The 16,323-nt window shown below is 45.3% G+C and overlaps 2 protein-coding genes across 2 annotated transcripts; both read right to left on the bottom strand.

Moving 5' to 3' along the window:
* Positions 1–1,611: 1,611 nt before the first annotated feature.
* On the bottom strand, positions 1,612–6,045 carry LOC127339160 (uncharacterized). Its single transcript, XM_071827800.1, has 8 exons — positions 5,632–6,045; positions 4,478–4,751; positions 3,994–4,252; positions 3,609–3,904; positions 3,320–3,529; positions 2,799–2,891; positions 2,583–2,690; positions 1,612–2,249 (listed from the first exon to the last, which is right to left on the bottom strand). Exons 2-8 carry the CDS (start codon positions 4,742–4,744, stop codon positions 1,830–1,832), a joined length of 1,653 nt encoding a protein of 550 aa, XP_071683901.1. The 5' UTR covers positions 4,745–4,751; positions 5,632–6,045; the 3' UTR covers positions 1,612–1,829.
* A 1,595-nt stretch (positions 6,046–7,640) lies between these two features.
* On the bottom strand, positions 7,641–11,237 carry LOC127339159 (uncharacterized). The gene is made up of 3 exons (XM_051365038.2): positions 8,719–11,237; positions 8,549–8,636; positions 7,641–8,447 (listed from the first exon to the last, which is right to left on the bottom strand). Exons 1-3 carry the CDS (start codon positions 11,235–11,237, stop codon positions 7,698–7,700), a joined length of 3,357 nt encoding a protein of 1,118 aa, XP_051220998.1. The 3' UTR covers positions 7,641–7,697.
* Positions 11,238–16,323: the final 5,086 nt, after the last annotated feature.

Below are 16,323 nucleotides of genomic sequence, written 5' to 3'. Positions count from 1 at the left end.
AAGGCGTTTCTTGAGGCCATCCCCTATTAGACCGTTGATCCTCTCTACCTGCCCATTGGTCTGTGAGTGGCTAACTGATGCAAACTTCAGTTTGATTCCTCCGTCGTCGCAGAACTTCCGACACTCTTTGGAGTCGAAGTTAGATCCATTGTCTATGATGATACTGTGGGGCATACCGAACCGACAAGTTATTCATCTGAAAAACTGAACAGCTGTTTCGGACTTTTGGTTTCGAACGGGCACTGCCTCGATCCACTTGGTGAACTTGTCGACCGCGACCAGCAAATACATGTGCCCCCCTGGCGACGACCTCGGCAGTGGTCCGACTTGGTCGAGTCCCCACTGAGCGAAGGGCCAGGCTAGAGGTATTGTCATTAGATCTGTTGCGGGGGCGTGCGGTTTTGGGGAAAAGCGCTGGCAGGGGTCACATTTCATGACTAGATCTCGAGCATCCGATGCTGCTGTTGGCCAGTAAAATCCTGCCCTGAAGGCTTTTGCTACGAGGGCCCTGCTTCCTGCGTGGTGTCCGCAGGTTCCTTCATGTATCTCGCGTAGTAGTGCTTTTCCATCGTCAATGGCGATACACCTTTGGAGGATACCCGAGATCCTGCGCTTGTAAAGCTCGCCATTGATCACGGTGAAGGCCTTTGACCGCCTGACGATCCACCTTGCTTCCACAGAATCTTCTGGCAAATCTTGCTTCGTTAGGTACGCTAGTAAAGGTTTGGTCCATGGCGGCTCGAGAGGAGGACTTGCTCTGCTGATGATGGTGAAGGTTCTTCGGCAGTTTGCTGCTGGTCCGCCGCTGATTCATCAGTAGATGGTTTTGAAGATGCTGGAGTTTTCTCCTTTATCGATCGCTGGGCAATGACTTCGTAAAACACTCCGTCTAGAATGAGGGAGCACGTGGACCCTATATTTGCCAGAGTATCGACTTCTTCATTGCTGGCTCTGCCGATATGTTTGAGCTCGCATCCCTCAAACTTGGCTTCCATATTTTGGTACAACTATTGATAAGCGATCATGTTGTCGCTGACCGCGTCGCATAAGTTCATTGACTGCTGCACCACTAAGTTTGAATCTCCGTAGATTTCTAGGCGAGTTGCCCCGCATGCTCACTACAAGGGATCTGATATACTGTGACGAGCTCAAAACGTCATGCAATAGCAATAAACCTCACGGAAGACCCCTTCATGACGTAGATTGAGCGTCACGAGCATCGTCACGGAATCCCCGTCACAGATTACTCCCTAGTGACGCGGCGCGCCAGAAAACGTCACAGAGTATGCATGATGTCATGTGTGATGTCAGCACCTAGGAGAACATCACACCGTCACGGATTAGCGTCACGGATGTGAATGACATCATATGATGTCATTTTATTAATTTAGAAAACAATCCTAGTGTTTATTTTCGAATTTTTAATTTTGATTTTTAATTTTTCCAAAAAAACTATTTATTTCACGTTCCCAATTATTTTAGCAAGAAATAATATTTATTTCCAACTTTTTGTAGGCATTATTTTCTATAAATAATTTTGCATGCAATATTAATGTATTTTTATTTAATTGTTAAAGTATTGCTTTCAATAATTTCTAAATTTAATAAAACTAGACTCTGAACCAAAATTCATGTTGAATACATATGACAACATACACTTATTTGCCACGGAAATCATAGTACATATCAAACTGACAACCACATATCATCTCACAGAAATAAATAAGTTGCACTATAATTTTGACATGAGTAAAGACAAATAAACTAAGTTAATGCTAGAATAGCACCACCATCTGATCATGGCTTTCATGCACCATCACGTATGGTGTCTAGTTTTGAGTTGCATGTTTCCGTAAGAGGAAGCTAATAAGGCTGTCTTGCTCCGCTTGCTTCTTTTCATATGCTTTATTTTTCTCTTCTTGGATCTTCTTCATAGCCACCAATTCTTCTTGTTGCTTCCTTTGCATCTCTCCAAGTGCAGCTTCTTGCGTTTTACCTCTCTCGTTTAACTGTTGTTGGTACATCGCATTTGCCTCTATTGCTTCTATCTTCTGTTGTTCGACTTTCCCTTCTAACTCTCGGACGCGTTCTTCAGAAGCTGATGTCCTAGACCTCCCAGATCTTGATTGATACCCCATGGTAGAAAGGAAGGTGCTTGAGGAGCTATGCTCCTTTAGAACTTCAGCCACAATATGTGTACCAGACACCGGGTGCTCAAGCGCTTCACTCCTTTTGTTTTCCATATCAGTCTATGAAGAAAGCATTATTGCTCCGGTTAGATAAAAGTGATACATTCAATTAACTTATAAAATCAGAGAATGAGCCATAAGCGTGTACAAAATATATAATTGCGAAGCAAAAAAACCAACAACAGCAACAAGTCATCAAGTAGCTAGTAGCACATAAACAAACGATAAAGACAACCGCAAGTAGCAAGTATCCAAATGACATAGCAAACAAGAAAGACAACGGCACAACAAATAGCAAACGACATAGCAAGCAGCCAGCACCATATCAAACAACTATAAATACAGCCAGCAACAAGTGTTATTCAACTAAACAGAAATAGAGAGAAATCTCACATAAGCTTCAAGCGCAGCTGTGCTCATGCATCCCGTCTTTCTATTGGTATGGGTCTCTTTGAAAAACTCAATGGGACTAGGATCCTCATTGTTGTACTTGTCTTTTTTCTACAAGATGTAGGAATTTATATAATTAGTATTCAAATATGAAAGTCGCCAAAATGTGCAGTAGACAACCATTGATAATACAGTGCAGAAAATGGGCAATATACTTACAAGTTGGTGGAAATGAGAAGGATAAGACCTAGAGCCTGTAGTTTGGTGATGCTTAACACCTTCTCGGTTCTCCTTATTCTTGGCACAAATTTTCTATATGAAGCAAATGAATATTAGTATTGTAAGTACAAACAAATATATGTTAAAACAATAAACATTTTATCGCTACAAGATGAAGAAGGTAGATGTACGTCTTTGGATTGTACATTAAAGGATGAAGAAAGTAGATATACATGCTGGATTGCAAGTACAGTAAAGGATGAAGAACGTGGATATACATGCTAGATTACAAGTACAGTACAATTGTTAGATTGTTGGTCTTGCCAAAACCTGAATGTGAATTAACATGTTAAACATACTTAGGGAGTTGTGAGAAGATCGTATCATGTTACCTACAAGGATCAGGAAATGGTACAGCTAGGCCTTATGCAGATGCTAAGGTGTGGATGAAGCTACATTCCACAAAAGAATCCAAACAATGAAATTGCAATTTAGTAGCATCTTCTGCAGTTCGTACAAACCTTGTTTCTTTCATCTGACCATTTATTCACAAGAGTTTCCCAATTATGTTGACTAACTTTGGGTGGCTTACGAGATAGCGCTTCTTCACGGGTACGACCATTAAAATAATCCCTCTTCAAGATATATCGCTGTTGCCGAACACCCTTCTGGAGTATCTTTGTGCATACACCTTTGGACACCTCATCTTTTGGATCCATTTCAAAGTTTTTCTAAAATCAATGAAAGATAGTAAATACATAACAAAGCATGTGAAACTGGGAATGAAAATAACGAAGTAAAATGTCTCACCGCAACATGACCAATAGCTTTAGGAATATGATGGGCTAGGTCTTCTTTGCTATAATCATTCCAATGTGTAGCAACATGCATGATGTTGCTGCGGACGTGTACACCACATTGAGAAGCAAGCTTGGCTGCTTGGACAGGGTCAAGAGGCCTCACTCTGCCAGCTGAGAAATCAATCTTCATCTTCATCCCTCCATTTCTTTTTGCATAATCATCTAAACCCTGCCCCATGGTTGGTCTACGTTTGACTCTCATTGAGGTTTTTGGATTAGTTGGACCATTAGAGCACACTAAAGCATCTACATAACAAGATATCAAAATAAGAGGAAATATATTATTTCAAGTGGAAACTATAAAGCATAGTGTTAAGAGATGACGATGCATATACCTTGGCCCCGTAGTGTATCACTGTTATCAATTTGGCGCAAGATGTTTGTCATGTCTTGAGAATGTTGCATCTCTGTATCGGCCTGGGGTGAGTTACTATCTTTCGAAGTTCGGTGAGCTGATGTGTCGTCATTAGGTGAGGTATGGTCAGTCTGGTTAAGTCTAGATGCCGATGCTCTTGTTGTTCTTGTGGTAGTAGGTACTGTGGTTTTGGACCGGGCACGCTTTCTTCCTTGTGGCTTTGTCGAAGGTTGATTTTCCTGATTCAAACAAGTTGGGAAAAAAAGGAAGTGAAAAAAAAGGCAGTGAATCGACATTGACTCATACATGGTCTTAATAGTTGTGCACTTAAGGTCATATGTACTGCCAATTTGAATGACAAGCATGCCAACAATATATTTATAGGAGTAAAACTTAAATCTAAAACTATTTGACCACTATGTACATATATGCACTTTTACTAATCAAGTTCCCTCCAAAAATACCTTTTCCTTTGACATATGTACAGTTGGCTCATGCTCCTCTTCTCCAGAAACCTCATCGCCATCATCAGCCTCCTCATCATCATTTGGCTCATATTCGGAGCCACTACCACCGTCATCACCTTTGTGCCTCTGTTTGTCTTTTGTATTCTGGCCATATAGCAGTTGACTAGCTATGTTCCGTATGTTTGCAAGAGGCCCTGCCTCCTCAGCCTTGCGCCTCGCAATCCTTGCCAACCTGTTTTTCTCATACTCTGGAGTTGCGGCCATGATTTCACTACCTTGGCGAAGAAGGATATCATGAAAGATTAGAAGCAAAATATGCTAACATATAATGGTAAGATTCAGAAAAACAATGACCATATGCATATAGTAAGTTATTTGACAAAGGCCTCATATATAAGCATACAGATATACAGTAAGTTATTTGACAAAGGCCTCATGTACATGTCTACCTGACCCTCCTAGCAGTATCATGACTCACTTTAATTATCTCTCTAATAAGGAAAAACATGTAAACAGAGCATCACCTTAAAAATATTTAGTTTCAGGACTGATTGTAGTGGTTTCAGCCCACAGATTTATATGACAGGATGCTTGCCTCTGTGTAGATTTGAAAAAAAAAAAGTTAAACCAAACTACTAAAAATACAGAGAGCTTGCCACTGCAGGTTAAGCTTTCAGTTATAATAGGACCTACTCCCCTCATACCAACACCATGCGGAGCCAAACTGTGTGCTACAATATTGCAAGACTTTGGACATGCAACAAGTTTTACAGCGTCAAAAACAGCCTTCAGTTGAAATTTAGTTCCCTGGAACATAGTACCTAGTGTTGAAATTTAGTTTCCTACAACATATATATAGCACCTAGTGCTTTCAGTAGATGCAGTAGATGGTGTCGCATAGATTAGCTACCATGGATGTATATCTGATTTGGCATACTATAAAACAATAGCATTGCTAGCTGGCCTCCACGGCTTTTGTCAACACAGGAAATTAATCTAATTAGATATATAGGAATCAGAACACAAGCTGCAAGCGGAGAGGACAAAGTAACACCCCACTCAGTCTGAAACAATGATGGTGGCAAGAGCAACCAATACGCAAAGTACCTGCAGTTTTCACTAGAACGAAAGTTTGTAGAAGAGGATGGTACCTTGCGGAGGGCGGCGGAGTTCGCGCGGGTGCGGGCGGCGGCGTAATCCCGGGAGCGGGCGGAGGCGTTCGCGCGAGTGCAGGCGGTGGCGTTCTAGCAGGTGCAGGCGTTCTCGTGGGTGCGGACGGAGCAGCACTCGTCGGAGAGAACAGGGAAGGGGCGCACAGGAAGACACTGGAGGTGAGCCCGACGGCTCTGATCCCGTCGGCGAGGAGGGCAGCGGCGTTCGAGCGGGCTGGGGCGCGGAGGAGAAGGTCGCTGGCGAGGCCAGCGGTCGATCCGATAGATGAGGAGGGCGCCGCCGTTGGACCTTGCAGGGAATCGGGGGGCGCCTTTGATTTCCTGCTCCTCTTTCCCCGTTTTCGCCACAGCGGAGGGAACTGGGCGCTACCTCCGCGCACGATTAGATTGGAGAAGTTTCAACTGACCGATAGAGGTGGACACATTAGATATAAAAATCAGCTGAAAAAAGAGAAGTGGAGGGAACGGGTATTTTGGGTGGAGGGAAAATTGATCTTTTGGTAAAGAAAATTTGGAGGGAGTGGATTCTTTTCGGTGGAGGGAATTTTTTTTCTTGATATACACTTATTTTTTGTTTATTGTGCAAAATGACTCATACCTTTGTGACTTAGGGGGGCGACGCAAATGGACGCTGAGCGACCGGTTGCATCCGTCAAGCCGAAAAATGCGTCTGGTACCACCTCCAGCGGGGCGACGCAAAGTGACTGGGCCGTCCGCGGCGACGCCAACCTAGCCCAAATATGCGCCTCGGTTGCGTCTCCCTGTTTGCGTCTGCTCGCGTCTGCCGACGTTTCTTCGGGCAACCCTGGCAGCGCGCCACTGGTGCCGACGCGTCGCTTCGGCAATCTGCGCACGTTAATGGCGATGCCTCGCCTGCCGAGTGGCCGCCGCCCACCTCCGCCAACGCAGTAATGGTGACGCCACGCGTCCCGCAGCCGTCGCCTGGCTCCGGCCTATATAAAGAGGGCGCGCACTCTTCTTCCTCATCCACTCCTCCAAACAAACCCTAGCCGCCACAAGCTCCACCGTAGCGCGCGCGGCCTAGCTCTTCCTGCGACGTAGCCAGGCCCGCGAGGAAATTCATGGCGGGTCCTAGTGGCCGGCGAGGCGGTCGAGGCCACGGGCCTGGGCGCCCCCGGGGCCGGGGCAGGGGCCGCCGTGTCGCCACGTTTCCCGTGGTAGCAGGCACGAGGCCGCATCGTCTTCGGAGGTCGCCATCAATGACACCCGACTTCATATCCCGCACCCATCCTTAGAAGGGCACCGCTTACATCCTACCATCGTCCACACCTGCCTGGCCCCGCTTGCACCCAAAAACACACCGATAGCCACAGCTCGCCGCCGCAACGCCATGTGCAAGAAGAGGAACGGCCATGAGGCCGGATCATCGCAGGCGGCGAAGGAGGAGAAATCGCGGACGAGGGTCCCCCTTCTTTCCTCCGTCGCTCGGATATTCTACAAGAACTGGATGTCGTGCGAGGGGTGGACCGAAGTGCACCTGCCGGGCAGTTGGCGCCTCAGCAAGGTGCGGGTGCCCATCCCGCCGGTGCCACATTCCAGCCGAAGTGGGACGTAGAGATCCAGCACAGGCGCGTCATTCTCCATTCTCATGTCGGATATCTGCCGCGATCTCGACTTCGTCGTCAACTCCCCCTGGTGGGATAACTTACCACCACCGGTTGCTCAACAAGCGGCGGAAGGCTACATAGCCTCCGACGCGAGACGACTCCAACAACTTCATCGCCATCGTCTTTCACGTGATCTAGATGGCACAACAGGAGGGCAGGCAAATCGAGCTGCCGGAGGAGCTGACCGAGGATCGACAAGGCTAGCCCTCTTCATGTCGGCTGCAGTTCATTGAGCTTCTTAATTGTTGCATAGGACTACATGAGCACAAAAAAAATCATTTCCCCATTTTTGAGTGTCAAGATTTTCAATTGAGTTTTGTACCGTTACTTCAGTACAGCTCAAAGATACAAATAGCCATTACAAAAATCATCAAGCCAGAAATAACTTAATGAAAGACACAAACATCAGGAAACATGCTAATCTTCATCATCACTTGAATGCTCACTTGCGTTCCCACTGTCGTCATCCTGTTCATCCTCGTCAGTGGAACTATCTTCATCATTGTTCTCGGCATTCTTCTCCATCTCAGCAACAATTTTAGGATCTACAGGCGTGCCTTCTTCATCATCACGACTAAAAGTTTGAAACAGCGGATCAACATTGTTCATAGTAAAACCGGCCGCTGCCATATCTTCTTGGTATGCATCTACAGCATTGAGATCACCTGTCTCTGATTCAGGAACATCATACAAGTGTCTATGACTGAAAGTCTGCACCACCTTCCAGTCTTTTCCAAGAGCTGTGTCCTCCATGTAAAACACTTGGTCCGCTTGACGAGCCAATATGAAGGGATCATTCTTGTACCGAAGAGCCTTATGATTCAGACTTTTGAAGTACCCATCATCCCTCAACCCGGTCATCTTGCTGTTTGTAATATCATACCAATCACAACGAAACAAAATGACTGACCTATCTCCATGCTTGTTTTTCGGGTACATCAACTCAATAATTTCCTTAAGAACACCATAGTACACAATCTCTGTACCATTATCATCTCCCTTTACCATGATGCCTGAATTTTGAGTTCTTCTATGCTTCTCACGTTCCAAAGTGTGATACCGAACACCATTCACATTGCAGGCAGAGTACACTCGAAAACGATTGTCTGGGCCACACGATAGTGAGTACAAATCCTCTGAAACGTTTTGCTCTCCTATATTATGAATCTGTCAAAATATGAGCACACATCAATACATGGTAAGGTTAATGACATCATTACTACAAGATGGATATAGCTCACCCAAACACACACAAAAAAAGAGCTTACATGTTTCGCAAACCATGCAGGGAATTCCTTCTTTAGTGTCTGTTCAATGTTAGTCACACCTTTAATTTGTAATTCTTCTCGGTAAACTCTGCAACAAAAGACGCAAAATGAACACATCGACATACATTGTTCATATAAGTACTGTGCATAATAATGACAAGGATACTCACTCCATGTACTTCTCTACTTCACGACAATTATCAAGCACATACCAAACCATTTGGTCGTACTCACTATCATAAAAATTGAGCTTTGACGCCCCAAAACCTTTTGCAGCAGTACAAAAAACTGTCAATTCATCAGAAGAAGCAACCCTCTTCCCATCCTTGTTCCTATCTTCTTTGTTAAATCTTGTCTCAATATTTATCAGATATCTAGAGCAGTAGGACAAGCACTCATCCACGACATATGCCTCTGCAATTGACCCTTCGGGCTTTGCTCTGTTACGAACAGTTCCCTTTAGGTACCCAAGCCTTCTTTCTATTGGATACATCCACCCATAATGCACTGGTCCCCTTAAAATTGCCTCTTCGGGTAGGTGAACAGCTAAATGAACCATGACATCAAAGAAGGCGGGTGGAAAAATCCTCTCGAGCTTGCAAAGAATTACAGGAATATCCTCCTTCATCCGGTGAAGCACATCAACTCTAAGAGTTTTTGAGCACAACTGCCTGAAAAAATTACCTAGTTCTGCAATGGCCTCATATATGTCCTCTCTCACAAGCCCTCTTAGTGCAACCGGCATGACTTGCTGCAACAGTATGTGGCAGTCATGGGTCTTCAACCCATGCACTTTACATGCTTCAAGATCCACACATCTTGCTAGATTAGCAGCATACCCATCTGGGAATTTCAAATTCGCTAAAAACTCGCAAAATCTTTTCTTGTTTTCTTTGGTAAGATTATACTCTGCTTTTTTCTTCACCTTTCCACCCTTTCCATCGGGTTTTAGGTGAAGGTCTTTCCTGATTCCTATATTCTCCAAATCTATCCTGGCATTTACGGTATCCTTATTCTTTCCCTCAATCTCCAGCAGAGTCCCAAGTATATTGTCACAGATGTTCTTCTCAACATGCATTACATCAATGTTGTATGCTAATTTCAGGTTTGACCAGTATGGAAGATCATATAGGCTCACCTTCTGACTCCAGTTTGGTTGATCTTTCTCAGTGCGCTTTCTCTTCTTATTTCCTGGATACTTACCTGGTTTGAAATCCTTAACTTTCTCTAACTTCTCCAACACTTCGGCTTTCGTGAACTTCCGAGGTTTCTCCCTTTTCTCAACTTGCCCATTGAAATCCTTGCTTCTCCTGAAACGGTGATTAGTAGGCAGAAATCTGCGATGCCCGACATAACCAATCTTGTTTTTCAGAGGCTCGTAGCAAGGGTTCTCATCACAATGCACACATGCATAATAACCACGTGTGCTACGCCCTGATAGAGTGGCCAGTCCAGGGTAATCATGAATCGACCACAAGAATGCAGCACGCAAAGTAAATGAATCATTGGTCATTGCATCGTACGTCTCCACACCGTTTCCCCAAAGCTTCATCATATCTGCAATCAGCGGCTGCATAAACACATGGAACTCCTTTCCAGGTGCTTTTTTCCCGGGAATAAGCAAAGACATCATGAAATTGGATTGGTCCATGCACATCCACGGCGGGAAGTTGTACGGGATGACAAAAACTGGCCACATGCTATATGAACTACTCATGTTTCCAAAGGGGTTGAATCCATCGGTGGCAATACCAAGCCTAATGTTACGAGCATCTTTAGCAAACCGACCATACTCACTGTCAAAGTGCTTCCATGCTTCACCATCAGCCGGGTGTCTCATAACACCTTGTTCGACAACCCTCTTCTCCTTGTGCCACCTAGCATCTGCCGAGAGTTCTTTTGACGCGAAAAATCTTTGAAGCCTAGGGATTATAGGAAAGTACCTAAGAACCTTGTGGGGTACCTTTTTCTTTCCCTCTGTGTCTCTCCATCTTGATGTCCCGCACTCAGGACAATGGGTCATGTTGGCATAGTTTCCCCAAAACAATGCACAATCAAACCTGCATACATGAATAGTCTCATAACCAAGCCCAACTTCATGGAGAACACTCTTAGCTGCTGCATATGACTTCGGTATATCGGCATGTTGAAACGCCGCGCTGATCACCTCAAGCATTAGATTGAATGCTCTGTTTGTAATCCGGCCGTATGATTTGACATGGAGAAGCTTAATAATGAATGATAGTCGTGTGAAATTGCTGCATCCTTCGTAAAGTTCTTTCTTGGCTTCCTCAATTAGCTTGGAATAGAGGTTTGGCTGACCCTCACCTTGCCTTCCAGACCTAGCCAGATCATCTACCATATACGAAACATCACCTCGATTGTCTTCATCAAAGTCATCTCCCTCGTCATCAGATGTGTATGCAACGTCCTCCATCTTATCCCCTTCATCATCACTCAATGATTCACCATGAAAGATCCATCTTGTATATGTGTTGGACATACCAGCGCATTGTATGTGCTCCTCAACAAGTGACTGGCTCTGGTGATGCAGATTCTTGCAGTCCCGACATGGGCATAGTATGTCTTGATTTTCTCTGAAATTTTCACGAACAACAGCCATAAAATCCTCAACACCTTTCAAGTACTCTGTTGTGAAACGAGTTCCTTGTATCCAACTTCGATCCATTCTACTACAACAAATTAATTTACATGTGAGCAAAATATGCTTACCCCATAAACTAGCACGCATATGACATCTGAAATATATTTACTTCTCATAAACAATACAATATTCCTCGTATTTCCCACATTAAAAAGCTGAAAACTAAAGACCATGATCACAATATGGTGTACAAATTTTATATCGAGAACAGTACACGTAAGATGAATAAAATAGAGGTTAACTAGTAACATAAAATATGCTGAGGATTGACAGTTTTAACTGATTTAATTTGACTAATTTTCAGTATGGTGTGGACATTGCACACTGTATTCTGCTGTTGTTATGTTTGAATTTGAGGAAACTGTTCTTCACTAATTACGTGGGAGTGGACTTTCTGATACGTTACATGTACTGTTATCAAAGAGGCACTACATTCGGCTTCCAGTGACATTGATTTCATTTGAACATGCAGGTTTTTGCAGTAGGAATTAAGTGTAGGTAAGGTATTGTGATGGCGCGCCATTTTCTGCAAATGTCAAAGATGAGTTTCAGGTTAGCAAAACCTTCTGCAAATTACTTCTTAGTTCCTGCTTTATACAGTTCAATTGTTTAGCAGATCCTGGGTAACCCTTTGTGATCTATGCAGGACGGCAACAATTCCTTGCTCATAGGCGTGTTTCTAGGAAGCAGTCATGACTAAACTTTTATCAAATGGGTATTGTTCCTACATAATAGGTTTGACTGTGGATATCTATGTTTGATAGAAGAAGGTTTGAATCTGAACTGTACATGAGTCACAAGATTTCTTTCGGTTCTCATGTTAACAGATCGGTCATACTGATCACACCTGCTATTGGTCCTACCCCTAAGAGAAATTATGAAATAGGTTATTAGCTTCACAATAATTAAGGCTTAGATAGCACTAGGTGAGTTTTTCTTCATCTTTTAGATTCATATCACTTCTCTGTGAATTCATCGAAGGTTGTTTTCTCCTGAATGGATATCTTTATGTTGTATTTAAAATCTCAAGTCACTTTATATAATATATGCATTTTGGGATACAGTGATAAACTGATAGTCCATGCCCATATTATTTCAGTCTCAGATTTGATCTTTACTCTGTCATCAAACGGAGCAGAAGACGAAAGATCATGCTAGGCTCCTAGGATAGAATTAGGTTCAGGCCATGAGACAGATGGAAATTTTTTAGATGAACGAGACAGATGGAAAATTGATGATTCAAACGCTACGTTCTACAGTACTAGATAAATACACCAAATTCAGTCAGTAAGATGAATTCCCAAGAATCAATCTACAACGCGGCGGCACGTACCAAGTCCGGCAGCTGCGACGAACAGCGACAGCGTGTGCCTGCGATGCGGGAAGATGGGGCCGCCTCCTGCGGCAACGGCAACGGCGCGGCGTCACCGATCTTGAGGAGAGGAGGCCGCCTGCCCGCCTCGTACCCAAGGATCAGAAATCCGTACGTCCTTCTCCTCTCCTGCCCCTAATACGACTCACATGTACAATCGTGATCCAGATGGATAGATAGGTCCTGTCGTCTTGGTTTTTACTCCCAAACACACGAGAGATATTTTACTCCCAAACAAACGAGAGAATCAACATATAAGGTTGTTGTTCATGATCAAATGTCGTCACGTCCCTTCCTCAGTTAGTTAAAAAAAAATTTAATAACGACATTTCTCTATTTTCCCTAATATGTGGGTCCAACCTCAACGGTCCCCTCTAGGTATTATATGGTGCAATACCATCGTTGTCGATTGTAATTTTTTCGTGACGCATCAACGCTCGTCACATAAGCTATCAAGTCGTCACGGAATATGCTAATGTGTGACGGTGATTGAGTGACCGTCACAGATCTTTGGGAATACATGACGCCATAGGCAAAACGTCACACATTATGATATTTTGTGACGTTGCGGACCACCGTCATGAGGGTTTTCGTCACAGTATATGAGATCTCTTGTAGTGGCTTTTGCCATCCTCATTCCATGCAGCAGCGCTTCATATTCTGCTTCATTGTTCATCGGCAAGGGGAAGTTCATACGTAGTATGTATTTCATCTTGTCTCCCTGCGGTGATATCAATATTACCCCTGCTCCTGCGCCTGTACTCCGTTTCGACCCGTCGAAGTACATTGTCCATGATCCCGACAAGTCGGGTGTTGCTGGTGTCTGCGACTAGATCCAATCTGCCACAAAATCCGGGAGGACTTGGGATTTTATCGTCGTTCTGTTAACGTAAGTTATGTCGTGTGGCGCTATCTCGATGGCCCATTGGGACACCTGACCTGTGGCTTCTGGGTTAGTCATTATGTTCTTCAACGGCGCCTCACTTACGACCATGATCGGGTGCTCCGTGAAATAATGATGCAGCTTACGAGCCGATTTCCAAACTGCATACGCCAGCTTCTGATGATGAGGATATCTCTGCTTTGCGGGCGTGAGTACTTCACTGAGGTAGTAGACGGGCCTTTGAACACCGTGGACATGTCCTGCCTCTTCTCGCTCGACAACCAGGACGCTGCTAAAGACTTGTGCTGTTGCGGCTATGTACATAAGCAGCTTTTCCTTTTCGCGCGGAGTGACGAGGACTGGGGACGTTGACAGGATTTTCTTCAGGCTGTCGAAAGACTCTTGCGCTTCTTTGGTCCACTCAAAATTTTCTGACTTTTTCATCAGGTTATAGAAAGGCAAAGCTTTTTCTCCCAGCTTGGCGATGAATCTGCTAAGCGCTGCCAGTCTTCCTGCCAACTGCTGCACTTGGTGCAGGTTCTTTGGCGGCTCCATGTCGAGAATAGCTTTGATCTTCAAAGGGTTAGCTTCAATCCCCCTGGCCGAGATGAAGTACCCGAGTACTTGTCCCCCTGGTACCCCGAAGAAACATTTTTTGGGATTCAGCTTAATTTTATACTTGTCCAAGTTTTCGAAGGTTTCCCGTAAATCATCGATGAGAGTGGCGACGTGCTTCATCTTCACCACAATGTCGTCAATGTAAATCTCGATGTTTCTCCCAATCTGCTCTCCAAGGCAAGCCTGCATGCAACGTTGATACGTTGCTCCCGCGTTTTTCAACCCGAAAGTCATGACGTTGTAACAGAAAACGCCGTGCGGGGTGATGAACGCGGTTAGCTCCTGGTTTTCTTTCTTCAGCTTGATCTGATTATACCCGGAGTACGCGTCAAGGAAGGAGAGGCGATCGCATCTAGCTGTAGAGTCGACTATCTGATCAATCCAAGGCAGCGGGAAGTGGTCTTTTGGGCAGTGCTTATTAAGGCTGGTGTAGTCGATGCACATGCGTAGAGCGGTGGTGTCCTTTTTAGGTACCATGACGGGGTTAGCCACCCACTTGGCGTCCTTGAGCTCCCAAATGAATCCTGCCTTGCGGAGTCGACTGATTTCCTCGCCAATTGCTCTTCTCTTTGGTTCGGAAAACCGGCGCATTGACTGCTGCACCGGTTTGGCTGTCGGGTCAACATTAAGGGCGTGCTCAGCGAGTTCCCTGGGGATACCTGGCATGTCGGATGGTTCCCATGCAAATATCTCCCAGCGCTCACGGAGGAACTCGATGAGCGTGCCTTCCTATGCGCCAGTAAGATCAGCCAACGTGTTGACCGTTTTCTTCGGGTCTGTAGGATGCACCTGTAACTTCTTGGTTTCCTTTGCAGCGTCAAACTCATCGGACCTCTCGCTTCGATTGTCGGCTGGTGGTTGCGTGTGATCTGTAACGGTGTCAATTGCGTTGAGCTCTTCCTTGACTCCGAACTTCGAGGCTATCTTCTGGAACTCCCGGTCCTAGTTGTTCGATCGAGCAAAGCTTCCATGGACAGTTATTGGGGTCCCGTTGTTGCCTGGCATCTTCAGCTTCAAGTATGCATAATGGGCTACGGCCATGAATTTGGCAAACGCGGGCCTGCCGAGGATGGCGTGATACTGAGACTCCCAGTCGACTACTTCGAACTCAATCTTCTCTTTCCTGAAATTGCTAGGCGTGCCAAAGACCACATCCAATGACGTTTTTCCAAGAGAATAAGCGGGTCGAGTCGGTATAATGCCGTGAAATCCTGTATCAGATTCTCTTAACATATCGACTGTTAAACCCATTGCTCTCATGGTGTTGGAAAACAATAAGTTCAAGCCACTTCCTCCATCCATGAATACTTTGCTCATATTGTATCCTCCGATCTGTGCTTCAAGAACAAGGGCTACGTGGCCAGGCCTAGGAACAGCTTTCGGGTGATCCGCCCTGCTGAAGGAAATACTCTGATCTGACCAGTCGATGAAGTCGGGTGTGTCGACCATGGTGACCTCTGCGTACTTTACTTCTCGGGAGAATTTCTTGATTTCTCTCTTCGAAAAGCTGGTTTTGTGGATCATATTGACTTGCCCGCATGGTTCCGGAAACACCTTTGCCGATGTACGCTCGTCCCGAAGCTCATTTTCTCCTGCTGGTACGTATGGTTCTGGTACGTACGGCTCCGGTGCATAACCGTAGGATCTTGCCCTTCTCTCCATTGCATGAACTCTTGATATGACTTCGGTTCTAAGGTCATCGCAGAACTGCTGAATCTCCAGAAAATGTCGACAGTTCCTTAGCAGGTGACTAGACTTCTCCCGACCATCCTTCGGGTCGATGTAAGAGTGGAGGTAACATGGTGCCTCGAGCTGCTCTGTAGCCGATAGGTACGGCGAGCGGGTGCGTCCCTTAATTGATAGCGTGTCGTGGTATCCTTGCTCGACCTGCCGAAGGTGAGGTGTTGTTCGTCCTTCCTCCTCGTGGTGTGAGTCTCTTCGTCTTATCCTTCGCCCTGCTGTAACGTCGAAACTCCCTTGGCGGTTCTCTTGTATGCTCCTGGATGGAATCCTTAGGGTTGCCATTGGAGGGATGCTTTCAGGAACTGCGGCCTTCAGACCAGATACGCTGGCCCCGGGGAGGCCAAGGAAACCTCCAGAATCGATGATGAAGTGAACACTACCGAAAGTAGCATCCATATCGCCAGTCGATCCTGTAGGGATCAAGTGAGGTGCTTCGCGGTGCGGCATGAATTCGAAGGATCCACAACGGATCGGATCCCTTGGCTCCGCTGGCG

The sequence above is a fragment of the Lolium perenne genome, chromosome 3, assembly GCF_019359855.2.
Source record: "Lolium perenne isolate Kyuss_39 chromosome 3, Kyuss_2.0, whole genome shotgun sequence".
In the NCBI taxonomy this organism is placed as follows: domain Eukaryota; kingdom Viridiplantae; phylum Streptophyta; class Magnoliopsida; order Poales; family Poaceae; genus Lolium; species Lolium perenne.
Note: the sequence above shows the minus strand (reverse complement) of the source record. Positions and strands in the feature narration are given on the sequence as shown.